Consider the following 19685-nt stretch of genomic DNA (forward strand, 5'->3'; position numbering starts at 1 on the left):
TCCCCATACAACCTGCAACCTCCTTACCTTTCCAGACTCATCTTCTGCTAACATTCAAAGTTGTAATGTTTTGTTCTGGCCAAAGTGTACTACTTATTGTCCCTAATACACATCTAATACATTCCCAGTTTCATGCCTTTTCTCACACTGTTGCTTATAACTAGCATGTCCTCCTCATTATCACTGGATTGTAAACTCTTTAAGAGAAAAAACTGCACACATAAAGTTTCTCTATTCATTTCATCATACATTTTTCCTTCCACAGAGTAAAAGTAATGAATGTCTGTTGAACTGAATTTAATTTCTCCTTTTTGAAATTCTACTTTTAAGTCTGGTTCCACAGTAAAGTTTTCCCAACCTATGTTCCTTGCCTTTCCTCCTCCCATTTGAAAATGATCTCTTCTACTCTGTACTCACATTGTGTCTCTCATATCTCCAATATATTCTCTTCTGCATTTACAGAAACCATGTTCTTTACTGTATAATTATTTTTTAGATTGTGGATCATCATTCTTTGCCTACTCACTAAGTATGTATGTACTCTATGGCTCTGTTCTCAGGTTCTCTTTTCTTCTTATTCTTAACTCTTTCGCTTGGTGATCCTAACAGCTTTCATGACTTCAGTGATTTCTATGCATAACTCTCCAACCTTTCTCTATAAATACACATTTACATATATATACATGTATACATATATGAATATACATATATATATATGCACATATTATCTCTTCTGAATTCCTATTTCGGATCAACCAGTCAACATTAGCTCATACCTGGATTACAACAACAGATTAATTAGACACTTTACTAATCCTCTGCCCTCTAATTATGGAATTAGGGAAGGAGAGGGAAAAAGGTCCTTAAGAGGTCATTAAATCTATCCCTCTATCCCATTAAATCTACCACTATCCAATATATATAGGGTTGTATGTGTGTGTATATTTCTCTTCATTTTCCTTAATGACAGTCCCAACTTCCTCACCTTCTGGCCTTGATATGAATGTCATTTCTTGAATACTTTATTCATATCTCACATTCAGTTCGTCTAAAATTGAACTATATCTTTGGCCTTTAAACCTACTCTTTCAAATTTCCCTATTTTGTTGATAACATTGCCATTCTCTTCTCTACCTCAGTTCTCTTTGAATCTTCTTCTCCTTTACCCCCTTCCACTGGTTCTTTTTGATTCTATCTTCCAAAAATCTCTCTATATCTATCCCCTTCTTTACTCCTACACAATTAACACCTTAGTTCAAACCCATCTTTATGAGCCTATTAATAGCCTCCTAAATGGTCTCCCTGTCTAAAACCTCTACCTTCTCTAAAGGTAGCTTTCATATAACTATTAGAAGTCAAATACCTAACTATGTATCTATCCTGCCAGAGGCAATGTTACATAGTAAAGAAAGGTAGCTTCAGAGTTGCAAAGACTTGCCTCTGACACCTGCTGGTTAGGACCGCTAGGTCTCCAGGCAACTCTTCCAACCTACAAATTGCAAAGAAGGTGGGAACCAGCATTCATTGACGCTTCCTCACTTGGAACAACAATGAAAACCTGGTCACATCTGCCAAATTGAAACTTTGGCAAATGTGAGGAGGAGGGATTAAAGATAGTTACAACTTCTGTCTCCTTACCCCCAATCTCCTTCCAGATTCAGTTTTCCATCTGTCACCTGTTTCCTATATTTACTATAAGCCTAACATATTTAAAATACATTTACTCACTGCCAGTATCTTATTTTCTTCTTGATTTATAACTATGACTATTTCCTCTCATTCATCTCAACATCTAGTCACAGAAAACTGTTTTCTATTTCAATAATCCCAATTAGCATCTGTCCATTCCACAAATGTCCTGAATTTCCCTGTTCCTCACCTTTAAATATCTATACCTGGAATGCTTTTCATTTCACCTACCCCCACCTCTGCTTTTATTTGAAATCCCTATTACTCTTCAAAAGTCAGCTTCAAGGCCTCCAATGAAGATTTCCCTGATTCTCCTAGGTGGAAATATCTCATTGCTCATATTCATAGGACTAGATGATTTATGGCTGAAATGAGTTTCCAAAACAATATAATACAACTTTATTTTATAGATGAGGAACTTGAGGCCCAGAAAGATAAAATAATTGGTAAAGATTAAACAACTTATAAATGTCATTTTCTTTGACTCCTTTCCACTATAGCAATTTGCTAGTTCTATTTTCAAATTAGTTGTTGGTAAGTTTTATCTCCTTCATTAGATTTAGTGTTTTTCCAGCACCTACCAAAGTACCTTACATAGTTGACTGTTTCCCAAATGCATGGATAGATAAAAGTTTCTCCTCTATTTCCAGGGCTAAGTTTATCCTAACTAGAAAAGGCAAGAAATAACAAGGTCGTTTAAAGTCCACTTTTTTTCAGAAAGAAGTTTGCTGTTTTTCATGATTAGAATGCCCCTTTGCATCATTAGATGATTCTCTTTTCTTCAGAATTAGTAACAATGCAGTTTTGGAGACTTTATTGTTTAATCGTGAAACTAAAAGAATTACCTGACCACAGCCTCGTGCGTCCTGCCACTTACCTGTAAGAGTGTGCAGAATATAATGGCAATCCAGATGCCCAACCACCAGAAGATCTTTGGCAGCATCATGGCTCCTGATCTCAGAAGGCTTGATTTCTGCCTGTTAGAGAGAGATGGATTCAAAGAAATGCCCCTATCCTACTGCCCTCTGGAAGGTTGGTGACTCAACCGGACTTAGCCAGGGAATGGGACATTGGACTCGGAGCAACCCAAACACGAGGAAGGTTTATGTTGCTGGGAAGCTGACTCAGGGCACAACATGCCACGATCAGACTTGGGATGAGGTATTTCCAATTAGGGAAAAGAAATTGTGGACTCGGGCAAAGCCTTGGCGAGTAAGCGCGGGTAGTATATATGGAGTGCGTGCATACGTATACAGGAGAAGAAAGGTATTTGCAAGTTTTGCTGAGCGCACGTGCGGGTACGTGTGAAAAAACTGCCGCACCCGCGCGCCCCACCTCTCGCGTTCCCATTCGCTAGGGTGGGGCCGCGAGGCGTCTTGCCCCTGGGGCCAGTGTTAGGCAGCGCCGGAGCCCGACCTACACCCCGGCTCCAAATCTCCACAATCTGGGAGCGCAACCCAGAGGCCAGATATCTTGGAACGCCCCACCAAGGCTTGACGTATGCCCGAAAAGGCTTTCTGGTCTAGGTTCCACGTGGAACCCGTCCAGAAATGGAGCGAGGAGTCCAGAGAAACAGTCCTGGAGTGACTTCCGAACAGACGCTGAGTCCGGCCCGTCGACACCGCCGCGGGATTCTTTGCAAACCCGGAAGTCCCGGAATCAGAACCACCTCTTCTTCTTATCCCCCACTGTCCCGAGGCCCTGCACCTGCACGTCTGCCGGTGGCAACCTAAAGATGCCCCCGAGACCCTACAGGTACTCGGAAACTGGGAGGTCGCCAAAGCAACCCCGACTTTTTCCTCTCCCTTGGAGTTGTACCTAGTCTAGGAGACCCTGAATCTCAGACAACCGGGGGTCGGAAAAGAAAGTGGGCAACTAACGGGGGATGGCTTTTTGCATATTTTCCTTTCAGTTTCAGGAAATAGGCAAAAGATGACGTTGAAGAAGTGAAGTTGTAATGGCCCGTGATCATTCCTAACTTCTGTTTCGCGGAGCTGGGAAGTGCAGCGCCCCCGCCGATGCAGAGCCGCTCTGTCCGTGGGTGGATGGATGGCTCCGCGCTCATCTGGAGAAAGCATTAACGGGACCCGACCTAATGCGATCCGCAAATGTGCTGCTTCTTCCGACCTGTCGCGACTTCTTCGCGCCAGCGCCCCGCCGAAGTGATGCAGAGTTCCCGGGAAGCTTCCCCTTGCTCCGTCTCGTCCCCGCCTAGTAGCCTGCAGTCCCAGCTACTGGCCCGTCACCCGTGTCCCTCTCCCTCTTCACACATATACACGCACATTTATTCACTCAGTTGCCTCTAACTGCGCCCCAGTTTTCTCGAATCCGCACCCCCCACATCCCCACACAGACGCCCTCTTCTCTTCAGACAGCCACGGCCCCTAGGATGACAGTTCTATAGATCCTCCCTTGGGATTATTCTGATGGGTCCCTCTCTTCTCCATTCTTGTCATAAATGGGACAAGTTCCCCCCCTGTAGTGGCAAAGTCGGTCCCTTTAACAGGAGGCCAATTGGTGAGAATTTCGGCTGCTTGACTCCTTCTAGCCCTCGGCTCAGCTAGCTCTATCCTCTACCTTAGTGCCCTCGCAATCCGAAGACTTCGGTCCCCTCCCAAAGGGGCTCCCTCGCCCCCTCCACTTTCTCCATCTTCCACTGTACCCACCTTGCACCGCTGACCTGTACTCTGTCGCTTCCACCCAAAGGCCGTTCCAACTCAGTTGGAGGCTGCAAGGAGAGCAGTTGCGATCCCGTCACCACCACTGGGGATGATGCCGTCTCCTTCGGAGCCCAGAGAAGCATGACCTTACTGCACGTCGGTCTCCAACCCGCGGCGTCGCAGCGCCAAGATGTTAAATGGTGCTGGAGCCGAGGCTGCCCCACCTCTCCATTCCACCCAACACCCCCCTCCCAACCCCCAGCCCTCCCCTCCTATCCCCACTCCTGGGACTGCCCCGGCGCGGAGCACTTGCGGGAGCCAGACTCGGGAGAGCGCGCGCGCCGCCACCTGTAGCACCAGAGCAAGTGCACTGGACCACGATCCCCACCCCCACTGAAGACTTACCCCCCACCCCCTCCCAGATGCCCACTGTCCCAGAATGGAGTTTAGGCTCCAAGACGGCTTCCCATAACCGAGGCATCTCTCCATCCGTCACACACAGTCACTATCCTCTGCAGCAGAACTACCCGGCAACCCCACCAAGAGTTAGGGGGAAAGGGTCCAGAGGCCCCGCTTCCCCTGGGGGCAGGTGACTGCTCAATGAATAACGTACCTTAGGCTAGGAGACTTGGTCAGAATCCTCCTAGCCCGAGTTTGCAGGAAGCCATTCCTTGCCCAATGGCTCCTGCCAGGTGTCGTGCCAAAGGCAGGGATTACAGCCCCGGGCGTGTTATGGTGGAAATGCTGCAGCGTTACAAAACGTAACCAGCATGCGAGGGAAGGGTGGGGAGGAGGAATATGTTGCAAAACAAACTTGAGAGCCTTTGCAGCGTGGAGGACAAGGTAGACTAAGGAATAATAAACCTAAAGATCAAAACATACTCAAGTACTGCCCAGAGGTTTAATAGAGTTTTACCTTAAACATCTGTCTTGTGCCTGTAAAATTTGAGAGCGTTATGCCATGGTATAATATTTAAAACAGCGAAAACCCTAGTGGCTAACTTTTTATCCAGCTCCTTGGCTGTGATGGGTCCAAGCCATTAAAATAATTTTTACCTTCACCTCGTCCTTTTTGGGAGCTCGGGAGACACACGCACCTAGTACATGAAACCGACAAGGACAGTAAAACTCCTTGCTCTTGTACGTGTGCCATGGACACTGAAAGTACGCACCAAACATAAGCGATGAAGGGCTTGCTAAAATATGCTGAGCTGGAAACTTTTCCAAATTGCTCACACTTCCGCGAGGGCACACCAGCCTCCCCATTAGCTGGGAGCCGAGCGGCCTCTGGTGGAACAAGTGCTCCTAGCTGGAGCGCTTGCAGTTGGGAAGCGCTAGACTCCTCGTTTGGCTGGAGGGGGCTTGCGACGTGGACTGGTGAAGCGAGGGCAGGATGGTTAGGCCGAGTTCGGGATTCTTTGCCAAATGTGGTGGAGGTTTTTCATTTGTAATTATGTGTAGACTAAGAAGGGAGGTGGCTGGTGGAGAGAGAGCTGGCTTTTGAGGGCCAAGAAGGCCTGGATTCAAGTTCCGCCCCTGATCCGTCTTGGCTTTGGGATCCCTACACGAATCTTTCAACTTCTGCGTGCCCTGGGCAACTCCAAAAAAAGACGGAGTGGAAAAGGAAATGACGGGGGAGTATGTGGACCTATGCCCATGGAATTACAAATAGAGACTCTCTTCTGTTAGCTTCGAAGTTTTGTTTGCTTTCGGGTACAGATGAGTTAACGGGCGTTTATTAAGTATCTGCTATTGACAAGTACTGTTTTCTTTCCCGTGCCGTAACTCACCTTTTTCTACCGTGGACCTACCCCAATTATAAAAAGCTAGAGAGCCCTGCTCCTCTGCAAGCCGAATCGTACCTATCATTAGAGAAGCCGAGGTAATGAGTAGCATGAGCCGAAGAAAAAATAAAACAGACACGGAGCAGAACACAAGATGTACTGGGACATGCCAAATATAAAACTGGTGTAGGGAGGGAATAAAGGAAGGGAAGGACAGCGTGGCCGTTGCGAGATAGCCACCCCTGCAGTATTTAACCGTACTTGTTTCTGAAGCCGCTGCACAGGGCTCCGCTGCTAGCAGCCATATGAGTGGAGATGGTTTGGGCCAGGCTTACATTAAGCAACAACAAAGATGGAGAAAGCTGTTCCCACACATGAGCCAGACACCATTATTACATAATGACTCCAACCTGTTGACGTTGGAATCCTAAGGACCTAGGTTCCTGAAATCCTATCTCCTTTTTGTACTAAGTGACTTTGGACAAGTCACAACTTCCCAGAGTCTATTTCCTCATCGGTATGAGAATAATAGCACCTGCCTCCAGGGTTGTTATGAGGATCAAATAAGATAATGCAAACATTAATGAGATATAAATGTGAGCTATCATTATTAGCCATTACTCTTCCCTCCCCAATTAAATTTATACCTAGCACACTTCTAGGGAAAGGAAAATTAAGTGAACTACTTGTGAGGTTGAAATAACTTCTTTGAAAATAAAATTATAACCTCAAGTAAAATCTGTTTCTTCACCCACCCACCTCCCAACTCTCCAACTTAAAAAAAAAAAAAAATCTAAAGGTGTTTGAAAGGACTTTATTCATGATTAAAAACATGGTTCCAGAGGGAAAATATGATTTTTGTAGAAAGCAAGCTTACAAACTCATAAGAGCAATCTGATTGTTAAACTAATGGAAGACAGGGAATGATGGAGTAGAGATTAGAAACAACAAAAAAAGATCCAACTAAAGCACCCTGATTTTTTCTTGAGGCCCAATAAAAGTAAAAAAAAAAAAAAAAATAGTTTGAGAAAAGCCTTCAACTATCTGGAAAACTCAGCCTTCCCAAGTGACTCATTTCCCTAAGGGTTTTTGGCGGACTGGGGTTTGACTGTTGTTACATAATTCGTAGCAGTAGAAGTGAAAGGATACTATATACGGAAGGGATCGTGTTGGGATAAACATCGCACTGTCTTACACGGGCCTTCAGTTCAAAAACAAGGTTTAAAATAAATTTTACCTCGTTCCTCTTTTGCATGTCATTCACTTTGGCCCATAAAACGAAGCAGTCTGTTTAGTCTGTCTTCCTACTTGTTTCTTATGCCCTCAATGTTGCAATATTTGGGTTGGAAGCACCACAAAGGAATACTTGAAAAGTGTTTTCAAATTTTAATTCAATAAAAACATTTCTATGCATTACCATTTGTAAAACACTCAGCTCTGGCACTTGAAATAGCTTATGGCCAATAAAGCATTTTTATTCCTTATTTACAAAGCGAGACATACTGCACATGACCCATTAGCTTGCTTACTTCCAGGAACCTGAATTCACACTTTAGTAAGCTTTTTTCACTCCCAGGCAGTATTTCTCAGAAGAGAGGATGGAAGAGTCTGAAGGCATTATCAGAAACTTCTAAACGGGTTGTGGCGAATCCTCACTGCATGTTTTTTCACAAATCCTCACAGGATGGTAAGGAGGGAAAAGAGAGAGCCTAATTCTCGAGAGTGATACATACAGATTTTGACTATATTAAAAATACATTCTTTACAATATGAAAAGGGCACTTGTCCTGACAATTTCTCTTATTTCTAAATGGGGACATAGGTTTGGACTGAAAAACAAACTTTCCAAATCTGAGAACACAGACCTGTATACACCTGTGATTTCATAAGTATTGATACTTCCTCCATGCATGAAAATTCCAAACTGGTCTATCAATTAAAGGAGCTGCTCAGAGACAGTGTGACTCTAGGGACTTGCTTACTGTCCCAGAGTATGTTTCAGAGGCAGGTCTTGAATGAAAGTCTACTTGTCTTCAAAGCTTTATCAACTAGACCATACTGCCTCAAGTACATGATACATACATATTTAAGTGTGCTATGTTTTACATTTTTTTAACAATATTTTACAGTTTGATTTCTAAGAGCCAAATTTGTAGGTATTATAAATAGAAACCATTCCATGATACCACAGGTATCATAAATAATGCTTAGGATAGAAGACATATTTGTTTGTTCCATTAAAAAGGACACATCTGAATAATGTTTTCACAGTAGTTACTTTTATTTTTTTTTTTAAATTAGGTGTGGTACACAGCAGCCTAAGATAAAACAAATCTGATGTTTCCAATATTCTAGGTATTTTTTCAGTGCTTTTCACTTTGGACACCATCATGATCTCCAGTGGCTTCCAGTACTAATAAATCTCGTCAAAAATTTGTTGTCCTTTTCAAATCAAGGGAAAGATAACTTCCAATATCATAATCCAGAGCAATATTAATTATGACGATAATTGACACTTTTATATTACTTTGTTTTTACAAAGTCCTCTACATATATTGTCTCATGTAAACTTATAGCAAACTTTTGAGGTATAGATTTTTTTTTTAATTTTACAGTTGTAGAAAGTGAAGTTCAGTAGGATTTGGTGACTTTGACACAGGTAATGTCAGAAGTGGAACTGGAACTTTTGTCTTAATTACAGGGCCAGGGATTTACCATTTTAGGATGCCAAATTACCTCTCAAAAGGGAAATGTTGCTTAGTTGATAGATCATCATTTTCTAAGAAAATTAATAACCATATGAACAAGGAGCCAATGGATATAGAGTTAAAATTCTTGGACAAGGTCCCAAAGATTGTTTTATAAACAATGAATTGGCAAATGATTTAGAGATTGTGTAGTTCAGACAAGAAGGAAATGAAGTCAGACAACCTGGGTAAAGGCCCAGCTTTGCCACTCGCTGCCTTTATAGCTTTGACCAAATCATTCACTGGTCCTGAATTCTTCCTCTATTAAATGAGGGGATTGGACCAACTGGCCTCTAATGTCCCAGCTCTAAATCTGTGATGCTATGTGAAGCAGTGACCTTCCCCAAGTTCCTAGCATGAATTAAGTGGCAGAGCTAGAATAAAAACCTTGTTCTCTAGGCTCCTGATTCCTCATATTCCTGTCAAACCATGCTGCCTTCCTTTCACACAAAGATTTTACACCCTGGACACAAGGAAAAAGAAAATACCAAACAGATGGAGGAAGATGGAGAGGCTAAGAAGTTGAAACTATACAGAACAATGGGTAATAAATGTACTAAGAAAATTAGGATCTGGGGACCCATGGCAAGGCTCAGAGTAAAAGTAGAGTCCAGGCCAGATTCAGTAGGCAGCCAAAGATGAACAAGGGTCCATAATGCAAATGAGCCAACAGGGAGACAGGGAGCCTATAGTTATCAAAGACCCACAGGCACTTAATAAATACTAGTGGACTGATTATTACATAGATAAGACTACATGATTATACTTGTTGATATCAAAAGGTGAGGAGCAGGGAAAACCAACAAATAACTAATATTAGAAAACTTTCCACAAATGAGATAAAATTAAGCTGATTGCCAATCCAGAACATGGGTCAGTGGTTCTCTACTCCACCCTATAGTGTGAATAACAGTATATGAAAATAAACTTCTTTAGACTTCAAAATCATGGAATGGCTGACTGAGAATACAAATATTTGTTAAATATTACCTCTGGAATAAAATTCTGGAATTTAAAATATTACTGTTCTTACATATTCTAGTTGGGTATAATTTTCCTTTACTTGGCTGTTTTTTATGGGCTAAAGTGACTTGCAGAGTCTTTGTAATCCCCTGGAATTTATTAAGATGTATAAATTGTCTCAGAACAATGAAAGTAAAAGGTAAAATTTTTCTTAAAGTAAGCTCATATTAAATAACAAGAAAATTTAATTAACCAACACTTATTTTTGCAAAAGGTTTTCATTTCTGGTTAGTCTAAGTTCCTGTACTTGGCTTTGCTATTTTAAGACCAAGAGAGTAGTATTTTTTCACTGAATATTTTATCAAAAAGAAGCCAGCACAGGCAAGCAGAGATTTTACAGGGATGCAATGAGACTTCCTTTTAGAAGAAAATTTAGGATGTCTGAAACTTTGTTCCAATCAATCCTCAGCATTTATTCTGAATCTATTATGTTCCAAGCCCTATTCTAAGAGTTGGGGGTAAAGAGACAAAAAGGAAATAATGCCTGGTCTCCAGAAATTTACATTTCACAGGGGAAGACATGTCCATAAATAAGTGTACGTGAAACTTGTGAAAGCATTTCCAATTATTCAGGGAGAGATGGAGATTGCATTAATTTTAAAAACATATTATCCCTCAATGATCCAAGGACTTATCTGTGACCTTTTAGCATCTAAGAGATCAGTTAGGTAGTATTTTGTCTTTCTCTTTGAATATATTACAGCAACTTTATTGCATCAATTAAACCAGCCAAAGGAGTGATGTTTTTTCTACCTGGGATGCTCTCCACTCTCTCAAACCCTTATCCTCAATTCTTCACTAAGGCAAAATGGAGTGATAGTAGTATAGCCTTCACGGCCACGTGCTGGATGTGAACTCCAAGTACAGTTTTGAAAGGGTCTGTATATCTATCATTTCAGAACTAGCCCAAGTTTAAAAAATAAAAATAAACCAAAAAGTCCCACACAAACTACTATATTGTCTAGAGAGTGATATATTTTTCAGCCATGACATTTTGGAAGAGCATCTGCTAGCCTTGGGTTCTTAACCTTTTTGCAGATTATGGAAAATGAAAGGATTCTTTGGCAGTCTGATAAAACCTATATTCCCCTTTTCAGACAAAAGTTTTAAAGGCATAAAATATATCGAAAGGAAGAGGATATAGACAATAGGTGGGGTTGGGAGGGGACTAGGATCAGTTTTAGTGGTGGACATAGCCATGAAATCACAAGCCTTTGGACTTAAATTTTTTTTCTTGTCTTTTCACTGTCTTCTATGATGTTGTCCAGAATCTGATTTTTTTTTTTTTTGGCAAGTTGCATATTAGGTCATTTGAGGTCCTTAGAGAAGCCTACAGTAATTCCTAGATTCTTTAGTTTCCTAAGATCATCCAGAGCCCAAAATGCATTACCTCATGCTCATAGTATCATAAGATTTTGACAGACAAAGAGTCCTCTTCAGAGATCACCTAGTCCAACTTCCTGCTTAAATAAAGGAATTGAGGCTCATATTTGGTGACCTGACCATGATCACAAGGGAAGATGGGTTATCTCTCCTTATAGGTCTTCTGGCAGAGGATTGGGTATGCCGTAGGAGAAATTCCTTCTGGGTATAGGATGGACTAAATGGATACTCAGGTCTCTTTCAACTCTCATATTCTTCATGTAAGATAGTATCAGAAGCAGGATTTAGATTCAGATCTAACTCCAAATCCTCCACAACATACTACATTTATCCACACTGAAATTCATCTATTCTTTGCCTACTCACATTACCCAGTGAGATCATCTTGCAGTATATCCTCATCAACTTCACATTTCACTACCCAAGAGACCTTAGCCATTCATCTGGAAAAGTAGATATTGGACTGTTTAATCTCACTTTCATATTATTTATAAAAATGTTAAATAGCATAAATTACATGAGCAACAAATCCAGGAATAACAAACTAGGTTGGCATGAAGAAACTATGCCAAAACTATTAGTAGTAATCATTCAATGTTTATAATGTTCATGGTGATAAATATAGATTTTAGCGTGAACTCTAGAGAGACCATTTAGTCCAGAGATTCGTGACCACTTTGGGGTCATGGGTCCCTTTGTAATCGGGTAAAGCCTAGGAACCCCCCTTCCCTAGAATTGCATTTTTAAATGTAAAAAGAAAATAATAAAGTGCAGATGATAATAAAGAAAAGCAACTATAGTGAAATATACATTTCAAAAGATATTTTTAAAATTTCATGGACCTCATGTCAATTAGTCCTATACATTTATTTTATAGATGGAGAATAAGAAACCTAAAGAGCTCCACTGACTTGCTTGGGGTGGTAACAAAGCTATACTAGAATCTGGGCCATGTTGCTCTGATATAGTGTTTTCACTATATAATATTAAAAATGAAAAGCTTTGTTTTGAAGTCTCCAATTTAAAGGTACTAGAAGAAAAATTTCATTTTCATCTAGTGAAAATTCATCTATATTTACCAAGGAACAAATTCTTTTTTTAACCATTTTTGGGCCCAATGTTCCTAAAATTACATGGAGTAGAATGTTTATATGATTTCTCTGTGTGGATGGGTGTTGATGCTGAAAGTTGCAAAATGGGTGCAGATGCAAACTGCATCTAGATTAAAGATGTGTCTGAAAATATTTCATTATTTGAGCTCATTTTGTCTGGGTTGACAACACGTCTTTTACAACAATCATGTCTTTTATTATCATTTTTTTCCTTCTTGCAGTAGAGTATATATAACTAAGTCAAGAAGAAAAGTTAAAAATTCAAGCATGGGAAGGTTGTCTGTAGTCTTGTTGTGCTTCCAGAGTTTGCAGGCTGGTTTGAGATGATTCACATAAACTTTCATGATTCAAGTATCTTAAGTGTGAACTGTAACTTGATTTGGGGCATCTTGTTTCAAAGAAATTAAGGTATTTTTGCAAGTGTGAAGTTGAAGGCCGTCCATTTCCTTGTTATTCCATAGCATTACTGTTAGGACTTCCATTACGTACACTTGTAGCCATCTGTCTTACACCACCCGCAAATGTGGAAATGTCTAGGTGTGGGAAGAAGTCGACAGCTGGCAATGCAAGAACCAAAAACTGCACTGGAAGGAAAAAATGGTATTTCTTCTCCCACACTTTTGGATTGTTAGCTAGCAACTAACTGGCACATGGAACAGACAGGTAGCAAGCACACTAATCAAGATAGACAGCATGTATCATAACAGGTATAAAATTCTAAACAAGTGTCTGATACATCCCAAGAAGACTAATTTTTTTTTCTTCCTTAGGCTTTTCTCTTGACTATATTTTTCCCTCTCAAAAATGAGAAAGTACAAGCACACTTCATCTGTCTGTAAAAATAAATTAAATTATCATTGCATCAGTCTCTCACATCCTCCTGACTCTGTGGTTTACCTCTATCTGTAATTGCCTTTTTTGCTTTTTATATTTAGTTTGTCTTTAGAGTTTGCAGCATATTTTTTCATTTACATTAATTTATTTGATGCTCCCAACAATCTTGTTAAATAGGCAGTGCAGGTATACACTCAGATTCATAGAACAGAGAGGTGGAAGGGATCACAAAGATGTTAGATTTCTTAAATAACAGTACAGCAGGGACAGTGACATCAGCTAACCAGGAGTTCTTAAACATTTTTTGTTGTTTCACTGACCCCTTTGACAACCTGGTGAAACCTATGAATTCTTCAGAATAATTTTTAAGGCATAAAATATAGTAGATTACAAAAGAAATGATCACTGAAATACAATTATCGAAATGTTAACCAAAAAAAGTGCTGGACTGTCTGAAATTGATCAAGAATTATAGGTTAAGAACCTCTATCAGAAATACTGTCTTTCCCCAATAGAAAGGGATTCCTAATAGCTTCCTGCATCATAAAAGTACTCACTGGATTGAATCTCTAGACCTCTCTAAACTAGGTCTCTTTTTCAGCTCCATTGTCTCTAAAACTCTTTTCTCCCCTTAAAACAAAGTTTGGATTCTCTATTTTCATAAAACAAATCTTTTGTAATCTTCCCTACCTTTTATTTACTCCAATCTTTCTGACATTGAGTTTGTCTTCCTGTGTTATATCCTTGCTGTTCAATCAAATCCATATTTAAGAGTCCCCTCCCCTCATGAAGCTTTCTCTGAGATAAACTACATCTGTGCTCAATTACTTGCTTCACTCCAGCACTTCTCACACAAGCCTATTCACTAACCACTTCAGGATTCATGTTGGAAGTCTTTTTCCACTTACTGTTTGTGAACTATAAAGAAAAGGTTATAGTATCTGGATGAAATAGGTAAAGTGTGATTAAAAAAAAAAAAATCCACAAGCATTTCCAAAACCACTTTGATCTGCAAAGGAAAATCACTTTAGAGCATTAGATAAATGAAGAAAAGGTATTATTATCTCTAATATTTATTAAGATGAATCAACCTTAGTAAGCTAGAATAGGCTACCACCTAAAGACTGTATTCTATACAAAAGCATCGTAAGGACTGAGGACACCAAACTGACTTTTGACTACATAGAATGAGCAATATTTATTAGTTTGTTAACAGATAAGTTACATTGTGATGACTGAAAAACTCAGTGACCTCAATTAACATGGAGGCACTGGTATTTTTTTTTAGCTTTATATGTTTTTAAAAGTCACTGCATCTAATAGACAACAAAAACCAGTCAAGAGTTTCTGCAATGAATACAATTTTTTTAAACAACAAGATCCATACACATATAATCAGTGACCTTGAAGAGACAAAGCAAAAAATGAAAACTGCACTTCCAAGTGGCCAAAAAGGTAAAATATTTATACAAATGAAATACAAAACTCATTAAAAAGAGAACACACATACAAAAAGTCATTTAGTCAGTCAAATATATCAGGGCTTTCACAGAATGCCACAATGAGAGAACACTTGGGTGAATTAATTTCAGTCACAAACTGAGGTCCACAGCTGGAGTGACAAACCTAATGAGGCAAAGGCACTAGCACAGAGACATAATTAATGGGGAAGAATCCAATTTGCCCTTCAAATATTCCTTCATACCAGTTTTCATCTATTTGATGGGTTAATGTAATGATGTCCCCTTCTTTAAATCCAAGTTCTCCTTCATTTTCAGGAACAAAATCATAGAGAGCACGACAGCATGGACGATCCATGTGAATTGAAGGACCTGTCCGAGTTGTGTAGAAATAAAAAATGGTCATTAAAAACACAAATACCACTTTACTGAACAAGAGGGAATTTAAAAATGCAGGCAGATGTGACCCAATACCGCCTGCCATCTTTGTTATTATCTTAGTCTGGGGCAAGATTTCCCTACAAACCTGAGGTGCTTCTGCCTATAGTCAATACATATGGTATGACCCATAATCAGGAAGTTATACGAAACAGAAGCGAGAACAAATGCCATTTGCCTCTTATTTACTCGTGCCACTCTTACTAACTCCGACTCATTGCCTAGACCTCTCCCTTCTCTTTCTTGGCCCAAACTGATCTCCCCAAGTCTTGAACTCTTGCCCACAGAAACTTGCATGCCATAGTTCTCCTCCCACTTTGCTAGCCTCCTCTGTTACTATACATACTGTCCTGCTGCCACATCAGTCTAGAAGAGAGCAGATGTGAAGATTCTATAACAAGCTTAGTCTTGGACCAACTATTAATATGTAAATCCTTCTAGAAGGAGCCAAAATAGGTAGAAAGAATGATGCTCTAACTCAGGAAGAGAAACTTCTGACAAAGATGTTCTTCCCATACTATAGGAGAAGCAGTTTAAAGCCTTAGTCTTTGTGCCATGGTTAGTATGAATAAGCTAATGATGAAACTGTATGATAGGGACAATGGTGAGTATGTTGTTAATGTGTCTGTGCAATGTGGTTAGTGTGCTCTCACCAAGGACAGAACACAGCAGATGACTAGCACAAATCATGGAAGCTCCTCCCAATGGGGTCAATATGAGATTGTGCCTCCTGTCAATGTGAATGATGAGAGATTAGTGCTGAGAATGAAAGTGTGACATAGGAAATGACTGGCCTTTAAGTCCTGGAATGGCACATGCCAGTGTGTCTGGATGTGGCAGTGAGAGCGTCCCTTGGGTGCATCGGGAACAGCCTGGTGATGGGATTTGAGTATCAGAGTATCAGGGAGCACAATGAGAACACCACAAAGGTGACTTATACAACAAGTATATGTCAATTTTAAAATAATAGCTCTAAAGCTAGAAGAGATCTCTGAGATCATCCTGTCATGGGATCATAGATAGAGAGCTGGAAAGGACCTCAGAGGACAAAACAAAGGATTAACTGAGATCTTGCATGGTACTAGAGGGATTGAAAGCCAGATCCTTTGACCCTAACTTCAGCCACTGCTCTTTGGCAATGACCTACTGCACAAAGGGGCTAGTCCATAAGAAATCTTAAATATCACCAATTATTTAATGAGCTGCACTTGTGCTCAGTACTGTGCTACTAGGAATACTACAGTTCAAGAAATTCTCTTTTCTCACATAAAGCAACCTAATAAAAACATACAAAAACATATATTTTATGAATACATATTCACATATCTATAATTTATATATAAATGTATATGTCATGAAATATATATTTTAGAAATTAGTTCATTTAGATGGCTCAATACTGAGCAATTCCACTTTTTAAAAATGAAGGAAGAAAATGGCAGAAAAATTAAGAACCAAAAACCAATTAGGAATATTGCAAAGCATCTGATTGTGACAGATACATAATCACTTGGTTTTAGAGTTGAAAATTACCTCAGATATCATCCAGGCCAACTGATGACTTAAGAGGAAACATTGAGACAGAGAGGCCACACATCTAGGTAGTGGCAGGGAGAAGACTACAACACAGAATTCCCCACCTCCTAGAGCTGTACTCTCTCCATAACATACTGCTTTCAGACAGACCACAAGACTGCCATGTATATGTATGGCAAATACTTTTTCCAGCTGAAATATTCTTTAAACAGTTTATGGCAACTTATTCTTTTAATAATCTCTTTTATTCTATAAGTATTTTGCAACCTAATTATGATTTCTTCATAGTGCCTCTAAACCTTCACTATATATTATTGGTTCTTTTCCTACCATATAAATCTTCTGAGAATTTAGAGGGCACATCTAGTCCAATTCTCTCATTTAGCAATGAAAAAACTGAGTTCACAAATGCAATAAATAGTAGAGCCAGGATTTGAACTCATGTTTTGTGATTCCAAGTTCTAAGTTTCTTTCACTTCACCACAGTTAAGAGCCCAAGAGAATGGCAGAAAAATTAAGAGCCAAAAACCATTCAGAACACTGCAATATCTATCTAACTCTTATATAAAATGTTTACTAGTCATACTAGTTAGCCAAACTAGTTAGTTTTATCTGTTAAGACAGTTAAGATATATGCTGACAACTATTCAAAACTTTGAACCAAAGTTAACTAAAAAACCAGGATTAATCTTATATTCAATAATATTTTATATTTGTAAAGGGTTTAACAGTTTTCAAAGCACTTTCCTACACATCATTTCAAAACAACCTTTTAATGTAAAGACAGGTTAAAAAGATGATGAAACTAAGGCTCAGATAAATAAAGTGACTTACTCAAGATTTCACCACTGATCAGTGGTTCAGCCCTTGAACCCAAGTTTTCTAACTTAATTGGTATTCTTTCCAGTACATCATAAAGACTAATTTCTAAATTTATAATATGGGAAGTGAATACTGAAGAGCTGGAAAGACCCAAATATTTATGAAATAAGGAAAGTATATTCTACAAGTTGCTAAGTTATTTTTTTTCTAAAGTTCTAGGTAGAAGGACAAGTCAACACAGAGCTTCTGGGCTCTTTCAGGCAAGGGCAAAGAGAGCTTTTACACCTTAATAGCATTCCCTCCCCCCTTTTCTCTTCAAGTTTGGCACAGAAACAGTCTTGAATGCTGATGAGGCAAACATGACTGTACGCTCTCAGAGCTTGGACAGTAGGTTATTTTTCCTAGCCAAGCCTTAACCTGGTCTTTTGCCTGCAATCCATCATTACAAGATGTGATTTCTCCATCTTTTTGTCATGCTCTGTTCATTTTCATAATCTAACCAACATAGAGGCTTCATTTCAGACCTGCTTACTCATATTATCAATGGTCCCATCTCACTATAATGATGGATTCATACTGCCTAATTGACCACATTCTTTTCCTTCCTTAGAAAGAAGAAATGATGAGGAAAATGTTCTTGGAGTCCATTTCTGGCAGGGTCCCATCAGCTTCACTTTGAATTGTTAGTGAAATGCTTGACATTTTTTCTTTGCTTTATAAACATTCTGTGGAAATCATTCAGAATGCTAATGGAAAGTAATTTCCCATTAAAGCGGACTATAAAATGTCATTTTCATCTGAAACTGTTCCTAAGAAACAAACAGTACAGGCCCCCTTCAACCTCACACATTCCAACCATGACCAATAGAGATGGATGTGAAATGTGCTGGGTTTTAAATGGTTGCCATTGCCAAGGACAATTCATGAGGCTATGTATTAAAGCTATAGGACAAACTAAGGTACATAAAAGAAGGGCAGAAGATAGCAGAAGATGATTCTAGTGGTTGGCCCCATGCCCTCCTGAAAAATAATCCTTTACACGTGAATAAAAACATTATCGACTGTGGTCTCCATGAAGAAGTATTTGACAGCCCACTTCCAGTGCAATATTTTTCTGCCTAGGGCTGTAAAGCAAAACAGGGCTTCCCCTCAACTCAGCAATCTAATGTTCTCTGAAAAAAATCTCATTTCCAACTACCTGAGGGAGGCCCCTTGATATATATAAGTTACAACACATTAGACTAAACTTCCTTTAACAGTTTCCTGGAAAACAGCTTTGTTTTTTAATGAGATGAATATGAAAAATCAGTAAATGATGGGACACCAAGTTCCACTTCATTCCGTGTGCACCGTCTGTATGCATGTGCTTGCATGCGTGTTGTATTTACAATGAAGCTCAAAGAACTTTATGTCCTGGCCAGATTCATAGGTCAGATGGCATATTCTCCTAAATTATCCCCTAATTTGACATTAAGTGCAGAATTATAGAGCACTATTTCCTAACCATTTTTGTGTAGAGATTTTTTTACTGATCCAGAGTGTCTTTATTATTTAAATGTTTTTTATGTCTTCCTTTTTTATTTTTGATGAGGGGTAGAGAGAATAAGGAGGAGATGACTAAGTCTCCAGATCTTACCAAGGATAGAATGACATAGATTCTTGGACCTACTCCATTTCTGATCTTCTACTCTTGGAAGCTCACACCAAAATGGTGCTTGATTTTGTGTAGAAATCTAATTAGCTTGGCCCACTGCAGCTCAGAACTCTTCAATTCAAGAAACCCACCAGTCTGTCTCTTTAGTAACAAAGATTACAGATGCAATACAGAAGACCTTATTTCTTAACCTCTATAAAATTTTCAAAATCTTTTTCCTCCTTCTTCTAGTTCTCTTTTCCTTGGCATCTCCATATTTTCCCTATATTATCCGTCCTCTGAAATACTGGTAGCCCTGACACTGAAAATGAAAAGGCTAAAGTGGGCCAAGATAAAGAATTCAGATAATTCACTGTTCTGCAGCATAATCTATTATGAGATAGCTATAATGAGTTAACAACACTCCTACCCCTTTGCCTTCTACAGAGATAAGACTGAACCTTGGGAGAAAAGTGAATCAGAAATAGCTTTTCCTAGGTTTTAAAATCTTTTGTCTTCTGAGCACTCAGAAATTAAGCAGTACTATCATAGTCTAGGGTCAAA

The 19685-nt window shown here is 39.5% G+C and overlaps 2 protein-coding genes across 2 annotated transcripts in view; both read right to left on the reverse strand.

Moving 5' to 3' along the window:
• The window catches only part of ADAMTSL3 (ADAMTS like 3), a 553515-nt gene extending 545375 nt beyond the window's left edge, over positions 1–8140 (reverse strand). Inside the window, exons 1-2 of the mRNA XM_051981175.1 lie at positions 4356–8140; positions 2567–2666 (exon numbers count right to left, since the gene is read on the reverse strand). Of these exons, the coding sequence (XP_051837135.1) occupies positions 2567–2666; positions 4356–4492 (237 nt within the window). The 5' untranslated portion in view covers positions 4493–8140. The remainder of the gene's footprint in view (positions 1–2566; positions 2667–4355) is intronic.
• Positions 8141–14400: 6260 nt separating this feature from the next.
• Positions 14401–19685, reverse strand: part of SH3GL3 (SH3 domain containing GRB2 like 3, endophilin A3) — a 138098-nt gene continuing 132813 nt past the window's right edge. The window contains exon 9 of the mRNA XM_051981176.1: positions 14401–15064. Coding sequence (XP_051837136.1) covers positions 14859–15064 — 206 coding nt within the window. The 3' untranslated portion in view covers positions 14401–14858. The remainder of the gene's footprint in view (positions 15065–19685) is intronic.

This window comes from Antechinus flavipes, chromosome 2, assembly GCF_016432865.1.
Source record: "Antechinus flavipes isolate AdamAnt ecotype Samford, QLD, Australia chromosome 2, AdamAnt_v2, whole genome shotgun sequence".
Lineage (NCBI taxonomy): Eukaryota > Metazoa > Chordata > Mammalia > Dasyuromorphia > Dasyuridae > Antechinus > Antechinus flavipes.